This window comes from Papio anubis, chromosome 12, assembly GCF_008728515.1.
Source record: "Papio anubis isolate 15944 chromosome 12, Panubis1.0, whole genome shotgun sequence".
NCBI classification, from domain to species: Eukaryota; Metazoa; Chordata; class Mammalia; order Primates; family Cercopithecidae; genus Papio; species Papio anubis.
Genome location: NC_044987.1, coordinates 44,317,980 through 44,338,996, shown reverse-complemented (window position 1 = coordinate 44,338,996; position 21,017 = coordinate 44,317,980). Strand labels below are relative to the sequence as shown.

The window sequence follows — 21,017 nt, the reverse complement described above, 5'->3', positions numbered from 1 at the left end:
TTAGAAAGGATGAAAGACATGTACAGAGAGCTGTGGGAGACGTGCCACATGCCTGACGTGGAGCTGCTCCAGGTGAGGAGGGAGGGTCCATCCTCAGAGACAGGAAGTCCTTGCTGGACATTGCTGCCAGGACATGCACATGTCACCTGCATATGTCACTGCTCTAAGCTAAGTGACACATGCTGTCTGACTCCCACCATTACATTACCTTTGTCCGGTCACTTATTACTGCATACTTTGGTAATCTTTGGGAAATTTTTACCATTTTAGCAGAACACATATAACAAGATTCTCTTCAATATAATTTGGAGTAATATCCACACAGAGAGATCATCTAAAATCATTAGAACTTGAGGCTAGGGGAAGGTTAGTAATACTCCATTGATATGCCCTAGTTCCTCCTCACTCTCTGATGTCCCATACAACAGTGATTTGCTGAAGACGTTGAGGGTTTTCCCCTTGTCTGGGTGAGGTTTGTAAAAGTTGCTCATCAATGTCCGTGTACTCCGTTTCTCATATGGTTCTGTTTTGTTTTAATAGTTGTCATGAGTGGTCAGACCTTTCCTTGGAAATAAGATTAGGAAATTAATGACACTGGAAACCTAGATATCTTTGCTTTACTCCACCATCTCTTGCTCAGCTCCTTTCTTCTTCATGCCCACTGATGAAGCTTTTCATATTTAGTTGAGGTTCTGTTATTAACGTAGCCTAGAATGATTCCTTAGAGGGGAATAAAAAGATTGACATTTTTAAAACAGTAAAACAGAAAGAAACAAGAGTATGAGAAAAGATGCAGAAGGAAAAATCTCTCACAATTAACATTATCTTTTATTATTTTGCAGGATATGAGAAATGTATTGGCAAGGTGAGTTCACACTAAAAAAAATGCTATTTCTCAAAAGTTCATTCTCTTGTGAATGAAGGGGATGTATACATTTTGAGGTACTAATATCATTCTGAGTGGCTATTTCCATTTTTGTTTCAAAAGAGGGCCTGAGGTCTTCTTCTCTTAGGTCTGGAAAGTTTTCATCTTAAAATTTGTATGAATTCAAATATATGTAAAAACAGTTTGCCATTCTGAAGTTTGTTCTTCCCGGTCCATCCATCCTTACCAGCCTCACCCCACAGATCTTAATACAAAATTACTCTGCAGAATCATAGTGTTGTCTTCTACTGTAGAGGGTGGGAGGTTAAAAAAAAAAAAAGACAGAGGGAGGAGAGAGATTCCCTCTGGGTGGGCTGAGGAGGAAGGTTTTTTTCCTAGAAGCATCAATGACCAGGACTTGCTCCATCACAATATACCCAGTTCTAGGAAAGACCTCAGGAAAATGGTTGCCTTAGGACCCTCAGCATCAGTGTTCTCAGGCTGGAATTAGACTCCTTTGTTTTGCTCAAAAGATTAAAGCTTTTTGTCTCAGTGCATATTCTATGTTAGACGCTGATTAGTGTTAGTGACAGGTACAGGCTGAGGTCCCAAAGACTTTTGTCTGAGATTTTTGCTCTCTGAAATATTTCCAGGATTTTTGCATACCCTCAGGGGGTGTGATGGGCAGAGGGATGCAATGTCTTTTAATGAGTTTAGAAGTTGTGTAATGTCTGAAAATAACATATCTGGGGAAATTGGATTTTTATGCAAGAAAATTCAGAAAAAGTAACATTTGTATGGCCCATAGAGTGTGGAATAAAATGCACATGCAGTTAACCAAAACTGGCAGAATTCTGAGGAAACATCTTATATGAAAATATGATATCTTTGTATGACTGTGTGATTAGCTCTGGGCCTGGAAATATAACTGAGACCATTTTTTTGCAGGGCTGATTTGGCACAGATGCAAAAGCCCCAGCCAGTGAACCCGGAGCTCCCTTCATGGCGCATAACTGGAGTCCTAGGCATGCTCAACAACTTCAGAGGTAAGAGCCAGCTGCTTGGCAGTCCAGCCTCAAATCATTTTCTTATTGGATCCCTTGGTGGTGGCTTTTCCCATTTATGTTTTATAATTTTTGATATGTAGGTAATACATAGTTTTCCAAAACATGTGCATCTTCTCCACCTGCATAGTAATACTACAAAGATCAAAACTCAATTTCCTGAGTTAGAGTTTGATGAAAATGTAAAGCAATGTACGTACTTTTTCTTCAGAATAAGAGGATAAAGAATATTCAGATCATGTAGTTATGAGGACACTAGTTGTCACGGTGGCATCAGTATTTCGTGTTTATTCAATTTAATTCAATTTTGAGGGTTAGATTTGGCATAATGGTTTTTAATTGGTTCTATTCTATGTGCATTTACATGCATTCTACAAGTAACCTTTATTACATTTCTATAAAATCAGAGCATTGATTTAAAAAATGACCAAAATATCCATAATCTGTGACAATTTTAATGCCACTGGGATATGTGTAAATAAACTGAAAGGGAGGGACTCTGTGAACATGTCTCCTAAGCATGCTAGCTCCACTCAAGAGGGTGCAGTCTTAGGGGTAGCAGAGGCAGAACGCAGAGCCGATTGAATCAGGAGCTGAAAGAGATATTGTAGCCAGAGTATTCCTTTCTGAAACTTATAACCTATATGTACAATTTTACCAAAAGTTTTGAGGTTTGAGACTATACAGGTGGCACTTACATTCTAAATAAATACCCGCATCACGGAAAAGTGATGGCCCACCTGTTGATGATCCAAAGACAAATAATACAAGAAGATTTCTAATAAAGAAAAAAAAACATTTTAGATATGTCCTGAAAAGAAACTTCGTACAGAGGGTAGACATTAAATCACATTACTTTAGGGATATGTAATAAGCATTTTTCATTATTTAAGGAATAATATATAATTGAAGGTGCTGTAGAGTCAATGACATTTCCCATCTCTCATGGATGCATGGGTGACTGAACTCTCTTGGCTTCCTCTTTCTGTATTTCAGAAGAAAAGCAACTGGGGTTTTAATAATTGGGCTTACAGAGCCCTGTCCCTCATAGCACCTACTAATATACATTTTTCCTTGTCAGTGGATAAATGCCTCCTTGAGCAATTTTAGAAAATGACTCCCTTTGCCTATAAGCCTTCTGAGGATGTGAGGACGATATCTGAGACGAGACCATCGCAGTGCATCCATGGATCCCAGGAGTGGAGAGAGCTTTACAGTGGGGAGCCATGGCTGCTCACTCTGGCAGGCATTCATGGAAGTGGATGTGACTCCACTCCCCCACCTTGGATTCTGGGAGTCTGCAGAGATCCTGTAATGGCTACAGCAGATAGCAGCATCGCTATTGATTCTGATGAAACATTTTTGAGCTAATTTCCCCAAAGAGGGAGCACCACAGGCTCTCCACCAACTTCCACCTTTAATTCAGTATGCAAAGGCTCCTCTCTTGGGTCGGCTAGTTTCGGGATTATGACAATGGATCTGTGAGCTTTGATGCTCTAGCTGCCCTCATCTGCGGCTTCCTTCTCCTCCCTCCTCCGAGGCCCTCTCCTCTGGCTCTGGCTGCAGCCGGCCCCACGACGACTCCATCGCAGACCCACAATATGGTGCAACAATGTACATTGAGACCCGATGTGGAGCCTCCTGTGAGCTCCATTGTAAGTTCATGGAATATAATTCTAATTCCATGGCTATACATGGGATAAACACCTTGAATGTGTGTAAGCATTTGTTAATTGCTATTTAAATAATAAAGTTATTGTGAAATCTCTTTAATAGAAATATCAATAATGTATTTCTTCTTGGTACAGTCTTGCTGGGAGGATTCATCTTAATTTACCCTGAAAGTCATGTTCTAATGTATTTAATTCAGAGAATTTAGTATATTACACTTGTGCAGCCATCAGAACTTTCTAATGCCTGGGCACTTTTATCACTTCCAGAAATATCCCAATACCCATTAACATTTATTCTCCATTCACCCTCCCCCATGCCTTCATAACACTTAATCTACTTTTTATGTTTTTGCATTCAGGTAAATAAAATCATACAATATAAGTTCTTTTTAAATCAGATTTCTTTTTCAGCGATTATGTTTTTAGTTTGTACATACTGTAAACCATTTGTCTTACTTGTATATTTGAACCAGGTTGGGGTAGAAAAATGAAGTGATGGATATCTTATGTATCTTTATATATATAAAGAAGAGTGCTTATTTTCTTTTTAAGTCTGACCGAGTTAAGTTGACCTCACAGACTTTACTATTTCTCAACATCCTAGTTATTAATCACATTTCAGCTCATACAACAGTTTCTCAGTGCTGGGTTGTTGTGCTATTACATCTTCTCTGAGTATATTATATCAGATTATAATATTCAGAAAACTCTTATTACTACCAGATTGAAAATTCCAAGGGGGTAATGGCACTATTTGTCTTCTTTGCTAATGCAATTTTTAGAATAGATTACACAATAAATAAAATGAATAAATGGATAAGTAGAGGAGTTATGTAATACTATTCTAACATTAAGAAACTTTCCAAAATATAAGTAGCAAAATAAGATAGAACATACTAATGAATATCTAACCAAAAAGTAAGAAATACATTGATTTTCAGATTCATATCAAAGATAATACTGTTATGTTAGGGTTTAAAATAATTGTAGCATAGGTTTTATAGGGTTTACTTCAATTAGGTTTTATAATATAAACCATTGAAAGAGGAAGGTTCCTATGTAAGATGATGGAGAACAGGACAGGACTTAGAATAAAGGAGACTGTCCTGATTTTAACTGACATATACTTTTAATCACTTACTAAGCATAAAGTGGTATAAACATTCTTATGCAGTAGGAAGAACAACATTAGTTTAAATTTTAAATAAGAATCCAGATGATACAGAATGGAAAATTCTATAGTAGAATGTGATAGCTACGTCTCCTAAGGCACCAGCTTACCTGCTTTAACAAAGACCATAAATTTGACATGATTCAGAAGGTGCTTTGCTCTCACATGTTTGTACCAATATAGGAGTTGGTCAAGAAGAAGACTAACATCTTCAACAAGTGCATTTTTTCTCTGTGTGCAGAAAACTCCCATTTATTGCCATGACCCATGCAGCAGGAAAGCCAAAAGAAAAGCAGGAGGGACAAGAGTATTCGGCTATAAGGAAATCACCTGGTGTTTTTCACAATGCTTTGATTCCCATCCTATAGGTTCAAAATTAGGCAGATGGCACACCAAGTTGTAGGATATATCTGGTAATGCTGTTTACATTCAGAACAATATTTATTCTCATCATTTGATTCAGAAAACAAAATTAATGACTAGCACAACAGAAAATAACCCAAGAGATTTGTTCAACGAAACAAAGCAGAACCCTGCCAAAGGATAGAAGCAAGGGGTTGTCACGCCTCAGCAATTCCAGAGTGAGTAAACTCGCTTTACTACACTGTCAAAGTGTCCAGTGTTGTCCTTTTCAGAGCCTGGCTAGCTGAGGGTTATGTGGCAAGAAACATCTTACTTGTATTTTAGTCCCTTAAATGAATGATTTAGATAGGAATGATTCTCCACATTTTGAAAATACTGTATCAGAAATGTTCTCTTATTGTTTCACCCAATATAAAGAGATCACATCACTGCACTCCAGCCTGGGCCACAGAGAAAGACACGGTCTCAAAAAAAAAAAAAAAAAAAAAAAAGTTATCTATCAATAGCCTGGGTACAGACATTTTTAATACAAGAATTTTCTTTGTGACTCTGAGAAAAGAAAAAATTGAGAGGATAACTTGGAAAATAATCTAACAAAACAGGATGTGGTATTCTTGACTAGCACTCTATTTCTGCACCAAACCCAGGAGACAATGTAAAACGGGCAGCCCTCCAGTGAAATAAGACAGACACACAGAGCAAAAAACACTCCATGGTCCCAATCTACATCTGAAATCCATTTTAAAAGTTCAAATACATTTCAGTACAGCTTATACTGACGGGAAGAAATCTAGGTAAACGTATGGACAAAAAAAGCTGTGGTAAAGGCACAGAATGGTGAATAAAATGAATCCATGTACAACCCAGGCATTCAATAATCTCTAGGTAATTGCCTTTGGGGAAACATTCTGAGGGACTAGATTTTGATGTCTTTTATCATAAAACAAGCATAGATAAGTGATATATGATTATTTGAGTTAATTTTCATTATAGTAATTATTTCATTATGTATATGTATTCCTAAAATAAATATATTGTATAATTTTGAAAATATAAAGAAAATAAATTTAAAAATAAAGGTAATTTTATATTGTACATACTGGAAAAATAAGGGAAGACTGGGGTCAGTAATGAGCACTGCTTCTATTGACTTAAGAGAAGTCTAATGTACATTTTAGTTGGGAAGCCATCTGTATTTAAAAAAAATTGATATAAGGCTTGTGACAGTGGCCATACTTATAATCCCAGGGCTTTGGAAGGCCAGGACAGAAAAATCACTTGAGGCCAGAAGTTTGAGATCAGCCTGGGCAACATAGTAAGACCTTATCTCTACCAAAAAAAGAAAAAGAAAATTCATTCCTATGCAGTGGTGTAAAAAATTCATTGTTCCAGAAGCAATTTCAGGAGGCTTGAGTTGGGAGGATTGCTTGAGTCCAGGAGTATAAGACTGCAGTGAGTTCTGATTGTGCTATTACACTCCAGCCTGGGTGACAGAGTGAGAATTTGTCTCAAAAACAGCAACTCATTATTTTATGTAGCCATTTTAATTAGGCAGATGCACTTTTCTTTCCATAATTATTAAATCTGTATAAGAAAGACAGCTTGCATTGTGGTGAGACAGGGTTTCTTCTGGGGACGCAGGGAGCGTAGGGAGCTTTTATGCTACGGGGACTGGTTTCCCCTTCCCTGAAGGTGCTCTGGATCTCACGCTTCACGCCTCCTCAGCTGCATGGTGCTGCTGGCTGGGACTGAAGGCACAGGGTGCAGGCGCCCCAGGCGTAGCCGTCCCTAATTTTAGGCGCAGAGACATAGGTCGAGGAGGATCAGCTTTTACTAAGCAAAGAGAGTTCCAGGATTCTCCCAGTCTGCGCTGACACCCACCTCAAGTATCACTTCCTGACTTTTTTTTGAGGAGTCTTGCTCTGTCACCTAGGCTGGAGTGCAGGCCTGATCTCTGCTCTCACTGCAAGCCTGGGCCTCCCTGGTTCATTATTTCCTCCTACCTTTAGCTACCTTGACATAAGAATTATATTGTAAGGCTTGCTACTTACTGCTTTGGCTAATTTTTAGAAATCGGGTTTCTACTTAGGTGGGCTAGGATGATCGCCTGATTCGTGGATTCCACTCCATGGCTCTAGCCCAAGGGATTGCTATGGGCGCGGAGCCAACGCCCCTGGTGCACAGGACACCTTTCTTACCCTTCCAGGATGAGGTGGAGGGGCACGGGCATGGAGGGCGGAGAGCCTCCCGAGGCATGCCCGAGTCTAGGCCAGGAGTCCGGTGCAAGTGAGCTGAGAAGGCGAGACTGGATCACATAGCTGGACCGGCCTTTAATGTCGCCTGCTACTACTACTTTGGTGGATATAATTCCCAAGTGGGTCTTAGCTGAGGCTCCTACACTGAGGCCAACCCAGGACAGGTAGGAGGAATGCAGCCCTAATCATAGCTGCACAGGCAGGAGCTGCCCCTGGCCCCATGGACAGCTGTCTTTAGATACACTGCGCCTGCCTTGCGCCTCCCAAGGCCAGCACCCACCTGGGCTTGGTTCATTTTAAGGCCATCACAGATCTGGTGGGAAACACAGGGCTGCGGCCCCGGCCCCGAGTCTCTGGAAAAGGCCCTGGGTAAACGCAAAGCACTGAGCAGAAGAACAGGTTTCCCTGGTGAGGCTGATGCCAGCTGGGCTCCACAGGGATCCCACCTGAGGTGGGCAGAGGGCTTTGAGGTTTTCATGCCTGATGAGGGCCAGGAACCCTTCCTGGGTAGGCATTGGAAGACGGGTAGAGCTGCTAGATTCTAGGAGAGATGGGCTCGCTGAGGGACACAGGAGGTATCACGGAATGAAATGAAATGAAGAAAGGAGCTGAGTATCTGTTTCTATCACGCTGCCTTAAGTGTTGTTTTTACTTTAAAGAGGCCGCTGTGGCCCAGCCAGGGTACCGCCATCACTAACCACTTCTGTTGAACTATGTCCCGGTGGCGTTGACTTTAAGGTGGGCGCCTCTGGGCTGAAAGCCGTCAGTGCTCCTGGTATGCATCCCAGAGAGGAAATGAAGGGACCCTCACTAAGAAGTGGGTCTGACTGACAGGTGTCTGGCAGCCCACCGGCAACAGCACTACATCCCCTGCAGCCCTGCCATTCGCACTACATGACGTGGGAAGGCTGTCTGTTCATCCTTACTCTGGGGACCCAAGCCTGCTCTGAGGAGTGAGTCACAGCCCTGGTGTGTGCCTTGCATTGCTCTTTCCACAGGTGTCCCCGGAGACTCAAGCTTGCTCATTTCTGTCCTGACACAGCTCGCTGTCCCTGCAGTGGACAGAGTCCCCCTGTTCTGTGTCAGCTCCTAGACATCATTAGTCTTTCACGTGATAAAGTGTGAGTACTTTTCCCTTGTACAGTATTTGGGGAAATTCTAACACACTCCCAGGAGACCTAGCAGGTCCCTCCACGGCTCACACAGTGGGTAATTCTATAGATTCTGCACCCTGGCAGTCAGCTCTCCCCTTGGAAGCCCCCAGGGTCCCTGTTTCTGTGGGTCCTGGTCCTTTGTTTCTACCCAAGTCCCATTTGGCCAGCACCTACCAGGAACTGCCATGGTATGGGGGAGGACAGGTGGAACCCTGACCACAACAGATCCTGCTAAAACAAAAAAGTCACATTGATGATGACAACGCGGTGGGGTGAGGAATGCCATCGCGGGCATCTGGGAGCTGCCAGGGAACGTGCAAAAGCAGTTCTTCGCCCTTTGCATCTTCCCCTCCTCACCTCTCAGGCATTTGGAGCTTGCTTATGCATTGGAATGACTCTTAAATCAACTGCTCGTTTCTGTGCCTCTGCACTCACAGGTTCACTTCATTAACATTTTAAGCAATTGGCTAAAAACTCTCTCCTCTACAGGTTGTTTTCAAAAGCAGGAAAAAGAAAAACACACACTACCTGAATTGATTTGACTAATTTTTGAGTGACTCAGTTCAAAGTCAATATTGCATGCACAATGTCCTCGTGCTAAGCCAGCCTGAAATAAGACTTGGTAAAAGGCACAGCCCTTAGTAGCTGGCGGTGTCACTGTGACAGTGTACACTATGGTGTGAGGGTCTGCTGGTGAGCATAAGTGTGTGTGCTCATACACACAGATAAGTGAAAGGACACGGGCTTTGTGCTGGCAAAGGTTGTGATGCTGCTGTAGCTTGTTGTGGGCCCCAGCAGTGGCAGATGGGAGATTATACTTTGGCGGCATGTTGTTCAATGTATTTAATGGGGTCTCCCATGGCCCGAGGATCACTATTGAGCCTCATGTGGCGCAAATCTGGCTAGTCATCACAGCCCGTCTTTATTGAAGGCAGTGTTGACCCAGTGTGTACTTTAATATTTTACTCATCAAAATATTAAGTAATTTTTACTCGTAAATATTTTACTCGTAATCAATATTAAAGTATTGGAGTACTTTACCATTTTACTCACCAAAAGATGAAAAGGATACCAACAAGTTATGATTTTAATAAATGTCTTCAAAAGTCTGGAATATTTTTCTCCTTTCTTTTTGTTTTTTCTTATGTTTTTGGAAATGTCTTGCCTGAAGTTGGCTTTAATTCTAATAGTCACTAAACTAGACTGGAAATGCACATTGCTGTTGCTTTTAGAACTTGATTCTAGATTTTAATGTATTACTGTCAATTTATATATATATATACACACACAAATTATATATATAATATATATAAAGTATATATCATTATATATTATATATAAAAAATTATATATATTCTGGTTCTGTAGCCCAGGCTGGAATGCAGTGATGCAATCACTGCTCAAATCAGCCTTAAACTGCTAGGTTCAAGTGATCCTTTTGCCTCATTTTCTCAAAAAGCTGAAATTACAGATGTGAGCCACTGCACCCAGCCTATTAATTTATGTTTTTAATACAAGCATAAGAATTATCTCTATGATAAATTAAGGAATGGAATATCTTTAAGGAAATACTATCTTTAAGGAAACACAAAATCTCCAGTAGTTATAGACTCCTATGAAAACCACCGTTACCACTAGCAATTTTGTGTATGTATATATAACACATACATATGTCAATATATATAATGTATGCATGAATTTTTTTCATATTTGGCAGTCATTGAAGAATAAAAATTAGAATTTATATTGGTGAAAAGTGAAATAAGTAATATTTGCTGTTTAGTGAAAACTTTGTTTAGCAACTTAAATGAAGCTGCAGAAAGTATGAATTGGATAATAAAGATATGTCATGAGGGCTTCACAGATGGACAAATAGAGGTAAACTAGGAGAGTGATAGTGACACATGGAGGATGAGAGTATCACATATGTGCTTTAAACAGAATATGTGTAGCACAAATTAGAGCTAAGTAGAGAAGATGAGGAGAGTACATATTCGAGGGTATAACGTTTGATAATTTTTTTCAAAGTAAACAAATGAATTGTATTCAGGAAGTCAAACAATCCTCATTTTGGATGTGTAAGACATAAATTTACTTTGTTTTGAATGTGCAAAACAATATATTTTTGCCTGATCCTTAGTATTTCTCTTCTTTGGTGGCTGATTCATTATGATGTGTTTAAGCTGGAAACCACCACCAAACATGAACAATCTCTTAAAATCAGCCAAAGTAAACTGTTTCATTGTGAGGGAACACTTCATAGAATGACAACAGACTGCTCCACAATTGTAAATGTAAGAATAAGATAGTGGACTAATATTTGCAAAGTGTCAAAAAATGTGACTGTCAATACAGAGATGAATGTGGATTGGAAATACCTTTTATATAAGAGGATATAAGAATGATCTTGTCACATAAGTATAATAAAAAAATAAAGGGGCTTTATACTACTAAGGGCTTCTAGAACAGTACCCATGAGATCTACTTGAAGATAATTCCAACACCTCTGCCACATTTGAATCCGCTTTTATTAATTGCTTTGTCTCTTAACAGTGTTTCCTTTATGTATCTTTTCTGTTTCTATATATGTCTGGTAAGGTTTACTCAAAAAGTGAACTATGTAGAATAGACTAATATAGAAAGCAAAACCCACATGTGTTCCCTTTTACTAGGCTGTGTATGTGTGTTTTGATGGAGAAGGTGGAATCAATCTAATCAGGAGTTGATTTGGTTTTGGGACTTATTCCTCTTAGAGTTAACTCCGGTGCACCATAGGTTTCCTGCTCATCTAGCAATACTTTGTGTTCCGGATTGGACTAGTTTAGCAGCTTTTCTCAGTATCTGCTATATCCTCATCCTTAAGTTTCCCTTGAAATTCCTCAGTCCCCCAGAAGACACTGCTTGACCCTGTTATAACAAGTTGGGGCGGTGAAGAGAATAGAGAAGCATTCTCTGTCATTCTGATGAAGCTCAGTGACAGGTCGACACTGTTTCTGGGTCTTCATGATTGGAACCCTCTTAATGATCCTGTCCAACCTTCAGGTGTAGATCTAAATCATCCACATATGGTTTTCGTCTTTTTTCCTTTTCCCCTTTCCAAGTTCAGTTAGTTTTACCAATGTCCCAAGGGCAATGGCATTCCTTATCTTTCCCTTTGTAGTTTTAGGTTTTGTCACACGGGAGAGATGGTGAGGTAAATACAGGTCTTAAAATGTGATCTTCTCTGAATCTCTTCACAGACTGTAAAACAAATGTATGTGGCACATATACACTGTGGAATACTATGCAGCCATAAAAAAGGATGAGTTCATGTCCTTTGCAGGGACAAGGATGAAGCTGGAAACTATTATTCTCAGGAAGCTAACACAAGAATAGAAAACCAAACACTGCATGTTCTCACTCATGAGTGGGAGTTGAACACTGAGAACACATGTGCACAGCGAGGGGAACATCACACACCAGGGCCTGTTGAGGGATAATGAGCCAGGGGAGGGATATCACCAGGATAAATACCTAATGTAGATGATGAGTTGATGGGTGCAGCAAACCACCATGGCACAGGTATACCTATGTAACAAACCTGAATGTTCTGCACATGTCCCCAGAACTTAAAGTATAATAGTAAAAAAAGGTTTTTGTCTTAATGTTGATGTTAACTTATCATAAATTAAATTATATGTGTGTGTGTGTATATACATATGCATTTGAAAAATTAGGCATAACTTCAAATTCATTTATTTCAAGCTTCTTATTTTACACTTTAAAATATTTAAAATATATTATATATGGTACTTCTTCTGTAGAAAAATACTTAGTTTCTCTCATTGATTTAAATGATTCCTGAATCTTATCCTGGTTAATTTTTAAGTTTCCTAACGATTACCTTCCAAAATATTATTCAATATTCTAACTTCTGGTATCAATTAATGGAGTTCACAATTTATCCAAATATATTTATCTATAATATAACATTTGTGTGTTTCAATTCTTCTTCTTAAACCTTTTCGTTGAGATTCATTAATTTGTTGCATTTTCATCTTATCTTTGTTTTACAGAATTATTTTTTATGAAGAGATCACAATTTATTTAGCAATTCTACTGTTGATTAGTATTTATTTTGTCTCCAATTTGGAGCTACTAATAAAATTGATGCAATGATCAACACTGTGTTTATCGAAATACACATAGGCAACCTGTGGAATCCATTTTAGAGTAAAATATCTAGCCCATAAGAATGCTTATAGTCAGTTTGCCAAAAAGTATTTCAGTTTACATCCCTCCAGCCATGAATAACTTTCACTGATTCTTTGTCTTTCACAACACACAATATTATGTGTCTTTAAATTTTGCTAATTTTTATGGACGTCTGTAGTTCAACTTATGGATTAATTTTTATTATTCTGAGGACTAACACAAGTAATCTCTTTTTCATATTTGTGCAATTATTTATGCCTCCAATTTTATGAAGTGCCTGTTCAAATATTTTCCCAATTTTATATTGGGTTCATTTTCTTTTATTGATTACATTCATTAATCACATGTATTGTATTTTATTGCATGTATGTTGGGTTAAATATTTTTCTCCACAATTCGTTTATATTTTAATTCTTGGATGATATAGTTTGAAACACAGAAGTCATCACTTTTTTGATATAAACTAACTAAATTTTCCTTCTTAATTGTTACATTTTTGTCTTGGTTAGGAAATCTTTCTCTGTGAGAATATTTTATTGTGTTCCCTTCACCTTCAGAACGTGAATCCATGTGTAAATGAATTGTGTATGGTTTGAGGTAGGGGTCCGTATTCAGTTATGTCCATTTGAATATTTAATTGATCCAACGTGTCCTGATCACTGTAAAATTTCTACAGGAAAAACACTATCATGCATGTGAGCATTTATTATTAAGATGTCAGATTTAGAAAGATAGCCACAACTGGGAGGTCAAATAAGATGACCTCAAAGTATAGATTCATAAATAAAACACATGGATAAGTATGAAGAGACAGAAAATACTGTTAGATGAAGAGACAGAAAATATTGCCAGGTTACCATTCAGTCTTTTGCCTCCAAGTTTTTTCATGACCAAGATCCCTACTTTGTTCCCTTGATTTTAACTTCGTTTAGACAACTCTGTCATCTATTATTTCACTTTGTGACATTCAGAAATAATGAAAACAAGGTGTATTCTATTCATACATCATGGTGTGATTTTCAAAAACGATTAAACAAAGAACCAATACATATAGTTTTAATGTTTTCACCATTTTTAATAGAAGCACTATCAATGAAATTTGATGACATTAGAACACAACTAAAGACATTCAATATAACTTATTTGTCCTGTTTGATGGTGTAGAAAAGAGGGCTTTCTGTGATGTAATGGGTTCCCAGCATGGAGCACACTTCTGACTTATCTCTCTTCAGAAGTGACTACAGCAAAGATAGGCCTGAGAGGAGGTGAGAAGGAGCAATTAGGGATGGTGTATATAAGGGAATTTTGATCAACATCAACAAAGGTCATGGTTCTACCTTCATAATCCAGGAATAATCCTACCCGACTGGTAGGTCTTGGAACATATTGCACCACAAGTGGGGAGGTGGTAAAGAGACTGCTGTGAGCATCCTCCTTAACACATCCAAGAAGAAAGAGTCCCTCCCCTCACATGTATCCGTGTCTTTTCTTTCCATAATTGTTGAGACACCAAAAAGCCAATTCAAGTCCCCACATGAACCTCCCAATAATATTTGCCAGATGTGAAAGTCTGAGCACCCCATACAAGAAAACATTCAGATTTTGCAGTGATATGGGGATCATCTTGAGGGTCACATCCAACATTCATGCTTCTCAAATCTCCATACAGGAAGATATGACTATTGGCTCTTTCAGGCTGCAGAGTAAAATCAACTGCAAAAATAGCAAAAAAAGTATAGATACATGTAAATAATAGAAATTAGAATTCTTGAGGGAAAATTTGTTCTACCAAGAAATTTGAAGTTACAAGGACAGGAGAATTTTGATTACAACATTTAATCAAGTATAAGGATGATTAATATTCTCTATAGGAAAAACAATATTCTAAAAACAGACATTGAAAATGTATTGAAAACTCAAAAATTGAGAGTTGAATATAAAACCAGCCTGTTTTAATCCAATTTCCAATGTAAAAGTGAAATGTTATATGCCCCGAATGCCCTTTAGCTATCAAGGTCATTATTAAAATATTTCTTGTTCTTAAATACTAGTGATATACTTTCGACAAGAATGGGAAGATTTTAGCTTATTCAAGCACTGCTCTAGATAACTGGATAAAAGTCCATATGTTCAAATTATAAGTGGTAACTTAAGGCAGATTTTTGCAAAATAGTTCACCCAGTCACTCTGTGGACTTCCCTGCTAGCTCTAGATTGAAACTGAATTTTAGATTTTACACGTAGGTCTTCATGAGTGTAACTGAACTGAAAGTATCATTTCTATTTTTACTTCCTATTTACAAAATAATTTCTTCTTTCTTTTTACATATTAAGTCGAATTTTTATGTTATATCAATAATACACATTTACTGTAAGAAAATACAAATACTCCAACAAACTGCTGTGAACTCTATTCCCCAAAAAACTGTTTTTTAACAATGCAAGTGAAATACAGTAAAGAAATATAAAATTTTTATGTAACTTTGGATTATTAAGCTTCCTTCTGAGCATTGTTCCATTTATTCAATTTTTTATTTCTTATGTCATTCCATTTACCCAAAATATAGCTCTATGTGAGCCCAGAACATATTTGGTTTTCACTATGTTTTACTCTTCATGTTATAAACTGAACTATAAATAGAAACACAGATATATTAATAGTTTTGCATAGTCATATCGCTCACTTCCTTCTGAAATGAAATAGCGATTTGATGAAGGGTAAAATATTACCCCCGTGATTCTAACAAAGTATTCGCAGAATTCTGCCAATGGGCTGACACTCACCTCTGAATCCATTGAGCCTGTCCAGCAGTCCAGTGATGGGCCCTGCACTGAGCTCTGGATTCGCAGGCTCGGGCACTTGCAGCAGCAGGGACTCATACCTGCAAGGAGAAAGATGCAGTTACCACATCTACAGCCAAAGTACATAAAAATCAACTACTTTTATTTAAAAGACATTTCATGAGAATCCTTTGTCCACATTTTATTTTGAGTATGAGCTCTGTTTCAGATTCATTCTTATTCACAGTTCCTGATTTTCAAGCATGTTAGAAAAGTGTGTCTGAGTGAGAATTCATTTGGATCTTTCTTCTTATTGCTCCAAATTAGTAAGGATCATTAATCTTAAGACCAAGAGAATATTCAAAAGTAAAATTCTGGGTTCCAGACTTCACCAGAATTTCCTGATATCACCATCTGGAAAGTTGGGGTTATTTTAAGACTGTTGCATCTGTTGCTTCCTTCTCAAGGCCAGGGTGTTGAAATATGCTCCAGGCAGGGAGATCTGCCTTTTATAACTGAGGTCTCTGGAGGCCTACACAGTTCAAACATTCCAAATAGTTTGTCTCATCTATTTTTCAGAATTATATATTTAAATATAAACTAGAAATCATCAACACTTTTCACTGCTAGAGCACTTTCCCTTCTTGTCTGTGGCTTCCCCTGGTTGACTTTGTAGCCATGTAGTAAATGTAACATTTTCTCATTCAAATATGCAGGTTTTTGAGCAATAAAAAGGAAATTAGGAATAGAGATGCTCACTTTTTTATTCTTTTTTTCATTTTTTCCTTTCTTTTTTATTTTATTTGTTTGTTTGTTTGTTTGTTTGGTTTTGCAGAACTTTCGTTGGACTGCCTAATAAAATCACTGAGTATAGCAATAAAAGAGAACAACATAGGGTGGGGGATGGAGAATGTACAACCAGCACAAGGTAATATCAATATCTGAGTCAATTATGCCTTCAGTGTCAAAGTTCCTGCTTGATATTTGTGGAAACTGAAGTCTGCTAAAATCTTGGTATGCACTCACCTGTGTAATATGTCTCCAAAGCCTGTAAGAAAAAAAAGAAAAAGAAAGGCTTAGTGCTTTCCACGATGCAATTTCCACTAAGTTCACTGTGAGTTGGAGGCAGTTTCTGAAGATATTATTTTCCTACAATTTTCCCTCCTGGAAAGCATTTTTTGTTTCTTTTCTCATGAAAATCCCAGTCTGTCATATGTCATGAATTAATGTCTGATAAAGTGTCAGTCTTGAAGACATTCTCTTTCCAGTGAAGGAAGAGGAGGCCCACGGAGTCTGTGCTCTGCTATAACCATAAAGAAGCTACTCAGTCATCTTCCCTAAGCCCTGTTACCAAAATGAGTGGATCTCAAAATAATATTAATGTGATCCTAGATTCGCCAACTTCTCCATCATGCCGTGTCTCCAAATTAACCTAAGTGCAAATGAATCACTTCTCATTTTATCCACTTTCAAAAATCCTAAATATATCATTGACTTTTGATGGGAAATATTTCTTGGGGCTGTTACCTTGGTCATTCCACAAAGTTTTGTTGCCGGTTGGTAGAATCCATAGGAGAGGCTATAACCTCCCAACTGAGTAGCATTAGTTATAGAAACGTGTTTTTAGAAACAAATCATGGAAGTAAAGTGGGGTTGGATTTCAGGAGAGAGGAAAAACACCCATGCATGTGAAGGTTCTACATCCTGATACCCCATGGTCAGCCCATACCTGGAGTAGCTCCACATCTGCTTTATGGCACATTTGCTTCAGATCCTCATACATTCCTCTTAAAAGCTCCCTCGAATGTTCCATTCTGGCTTTGCTTTCATTGAGTTGCTGGAAAATGTCCTCACCCTCCTTTTGCAGCCTCTCCAAGTGATGTTGTTCTTCTTCATGGAGAAATGCAGGCATCTTCTGATATTCAGCTCTGATTGCTTCTATCCTTAAACTCACATAATCCTGCAGTGACAATAGTCAAAGCAAATGTTGTATCCATCTTCTCTTGAAGTTCACTGATTCCTCTTAGCATTCTGAACATCCAATATTTTAACCCTCAGTCTTGTCAATTCTCAGATTCCACAACATTTTAGTCTTCTCCTTTTTTCTGCATTAATATCAACATAGGTGTTTCTGCCCAGTTACGTTTACTTGATTAATGATAAAATGTTTTCTAAGAGTTTTATAAAAATGGATTTCTCTCTTCCTACACACATTTATAGAAAACTAGTTCTTGCCAGAATTAAACTACCGAGCAATATTGGCTAGATAGGAAACCATTATTTCTATTTTGGAGAATTGGGAGATTGTTCGTGTAACCATTATATGAAGTATGAAATGACCACAGACTAGCATTGTCAACTCAATGCATTTCACCAGCATCACATAGTCTGAAAGTTTCATTTATTCTCTTCTAAACTCACCCTAGTCAGCAACATGGACTCCTTTGTGGTTCCTCAAACCCCCAAATAAATGCAAATGAAATATTACTGCACATGCTGTTTCCTATATCTAGAATTATTTTTATATGTATACATATTTGTCATATATGTACTCATATATATATTTCTTATATATAGCTATATATGCATATATGAGGAATATCTGTGTGTGTGTATATATATTCCTCACATATATCCACATATATATATATACGCACATACACACCCACAGCCAGATACATGTATACATTCCTATATTTATGAGGAAGGGAAGGCAAACAGGAGGATATATATTTCCTGTTGATCGATATTTTGTTTCAGTGTGAATTTTTCCATGAGCCTTTTTTCTGACCACACTAACTAAAACCCAAACCCTCATCCCCAGTCCCTAACCTCTGTGCTCCTTTTCTACTTTCCTGCTTGATTATTCTCCAAAGACACTACTACACTCTAACACATCATGTACTTCACATATCTGCATGGTGACCATTTGCTTCTCTCATTTCAATTGCAAGATTTGAGTGTTTTTCTTTCTTTTACTACTTAATTTTCTAAGTTGATAGTTGACATATTACTAGGTATTCATAAAATATTTCTTCAATGAATTTATATTAGAATGAATTAATGAATTAATATTAGATATCATACCCTCAAGATAAACGTCCACAAAGACAAAATCATTTCTAGAATTCTTCTCAAGTCCTTAAAGTTCTCCTTATATTAAACACTAGTTCCCATATTTCTCACATATTTGTGTCTTCAAGACATGAGTGTACATTTCTCACCCCTTTTTCCATTACGTGTTATGACTTATTCAATAGTAATTAGTTCTGATACTTAATTTCATGCTTCCTCTAAATTTGCACTCTTGCTCCTTCTGCCTGATATTTAGCTCACATTTCACATATATTTGCCCACCAGGATTCAAATTCATGCTGACTCAGCCTCAGAAGGTTCACTTGAAATTTCCATGATGGCCAAATAACGCTTGTGCCCAGAAGTTATCCAGGCAGCCCATTGAGAATGCTGTGAAATGGCCCAGTTTCTTGTATTTGCTGGTGTATTGCTATAGGTTTGTATGGAGACAGATGAGCATGCTTGGGTAACATCTGTGGTCTGGTTAGAAATCCTACCAAAGAGTCACATTATCTTATATAAAAAATTAGGGTATTTTTTTCTCAAGTATTTTTTCCTTTTTTATTGAATTCCAGAAATATTATGGATTGAGATCAAGTTCTATTTTAAAAGTCACCCATTTGTTCACCATAGGGCCTGAAGAGGTAAGTACTTACGGTACTAACCTTCCAGCATCAGTTCCACCAATTGGTTTCCATGTTCAGGTTTCTGTGATTTTCACAAGCTTTTTCCCATAAAGACTGCATTTTCTTCAGGAGCTTCTCCTGCAAAAGAGCCATGAATGGAAGCACAGATGAAGACACTAAAGTATCATTCACTCTCTGATATACGAAGGACCCCAAATGAGAGACAAATTGGTCCATAGAAAATAGTTTGCTTTGTTTCTCCAAATGTTTGTCAAATCTGAGAGGCGTGAAGCCAAGGAAGCTCATAACAGACATGCTTAAAGGGACACAGAGATGGCATCATCCAATCTCCAAGGAAATAGACTTACAAGAATTTCATGTGACCTTTATAGAAATAGATGTTCAGAGGCATCACTTACCCGGTGTTCCTCAGCAGCCCACTCAACGGGACAGTGTTTGTGGTCTCGGTGCTCCTGAGAGTTGGAGCACAGCAAACAGCAGCAGGCTCTTGTCTACTTCACAGAACATCTTCTTTATCTCTCTGTGAGTCCCACATATCTGCTCCTCAGAGCTAAGGAATTGCCTGAGACTGGCTTTTCTGGCTATGGAAGCCATGTTATTCAAGTGAATGTTAGTTTTCAGGTTTCTCTGCCGTGTTGTCTTCTTGCATTTAGAGCACTGAGGAAGAACCGTGATGTCTTCCCAGTTGAGGTAGAAACAGGGCCTGCAAAAGCTGTGCCCACAGTCTATGGTGACTGGGTCTATGAAGTAGTTCATGCAGATGGGGCAGGTGAGTTCCCTCTGGAAAACTTGCAGGATTCCAGAATTCATGTTTCTGAGGAAGAAAGAGCAGCAAGTCATTTTGGGGTCTGGGTTGGTGAAAATCTGTCAACATGTGGTGATATGTGATAGGTATATTTTCTTCTCAACAGTGCTCATTAAAGTGAAACAAACTATTTCCTCTGCAACAAAAATGAAAAATTCATACACAAGGGGAGTCTTCAGTCTTTAGAGCAGACACCACTGACTAGATGACTCACAACCTTTTCCACTTCTAGTTCCTGCCCATAACATAATGCAAATCTATTCAATAACCTATTCCCTGGGATTGATACAAACTTGGGTTTTAGTCTTAAGTGGTCTAGAATAAATCATGTTTGTCCCTATTCCTCTTTCAAGTAACTACTGAATGACTATGGGAGAGGAGTAGAAAACCTACACTGGGTAAGAAAACACGAGAAGATGGTCAGAGGGCTCTATGTATTTTTCAGAAAAGAGGGACCCAGAAGCCCGGCTCTTTGAAACAAAAGCAACCCCAAAACCAACCAACCGACCAGATAAACAAAAAGACAACAACTAAACCAGTCTATGTTCACTAAGAGAGAAAATAAATAATGAAAGATATTGAGTTATTTTTCTTGTGGCTTAAATTAACTTCCTCCTTGGGCTACTCAAACTATGAACTCAAATATTATCAGTTTTTTTAAAACTGAAATATGTACAATTATATTACTATGGCATTATTGTTAATTTTAGGTGTCGACTTGACTGGATTAAGTAATATATGGAGAATTGGTGAAGCATTATTTCTGGGTGAGTCTGTGAAGGTGTTTCCAGAGTGACATGTGAGTTGGTGATCTGAGTGGGCAACAGCAGCCCTCAATGTGAGTGGACACCATCCAATCAGCTGGGAGCTCAGACCGAAAAAAAGGGCAGAGAGAAGGCCATTTGCTTTCACACACACACTTTATATATATTTATAGTTATAGTTATGTATACATCCTATGGTTCTGTCTC

The 21,017-nt window shown here is 38.2% G+C and overlaps 1 protein-coding gene across 1 annotated transcript; it reads right to left on the bottom strand.

The window, feature by feature from the left end:
- Positions 1–13,943: 13,943 nt before the first annotated feature.
- LOC101023457 (tripartite motif-containing protein 51) lies at positions 13,944–20,071 on the bottom strand. Its single transcript, XM_031653055.1, is given in 8 exon segments — positions 13,944–14,264; positions 14,266–14,452; positions 15,523–15,620; positions 16,546–16,567; positions 17,221–17,479; positions 19,260–19,358; positions 19,640–19,717; positions 19,719–20,071. Coding segments are annotated over 8 exon segments (1,383 nt in total). The 5' UTR covers positions 20,052–20,071; the 3' UTR covers positions 13,944–13,957.
- Positions 20,072–21,017: the final 946 nt, after the last annotated feature.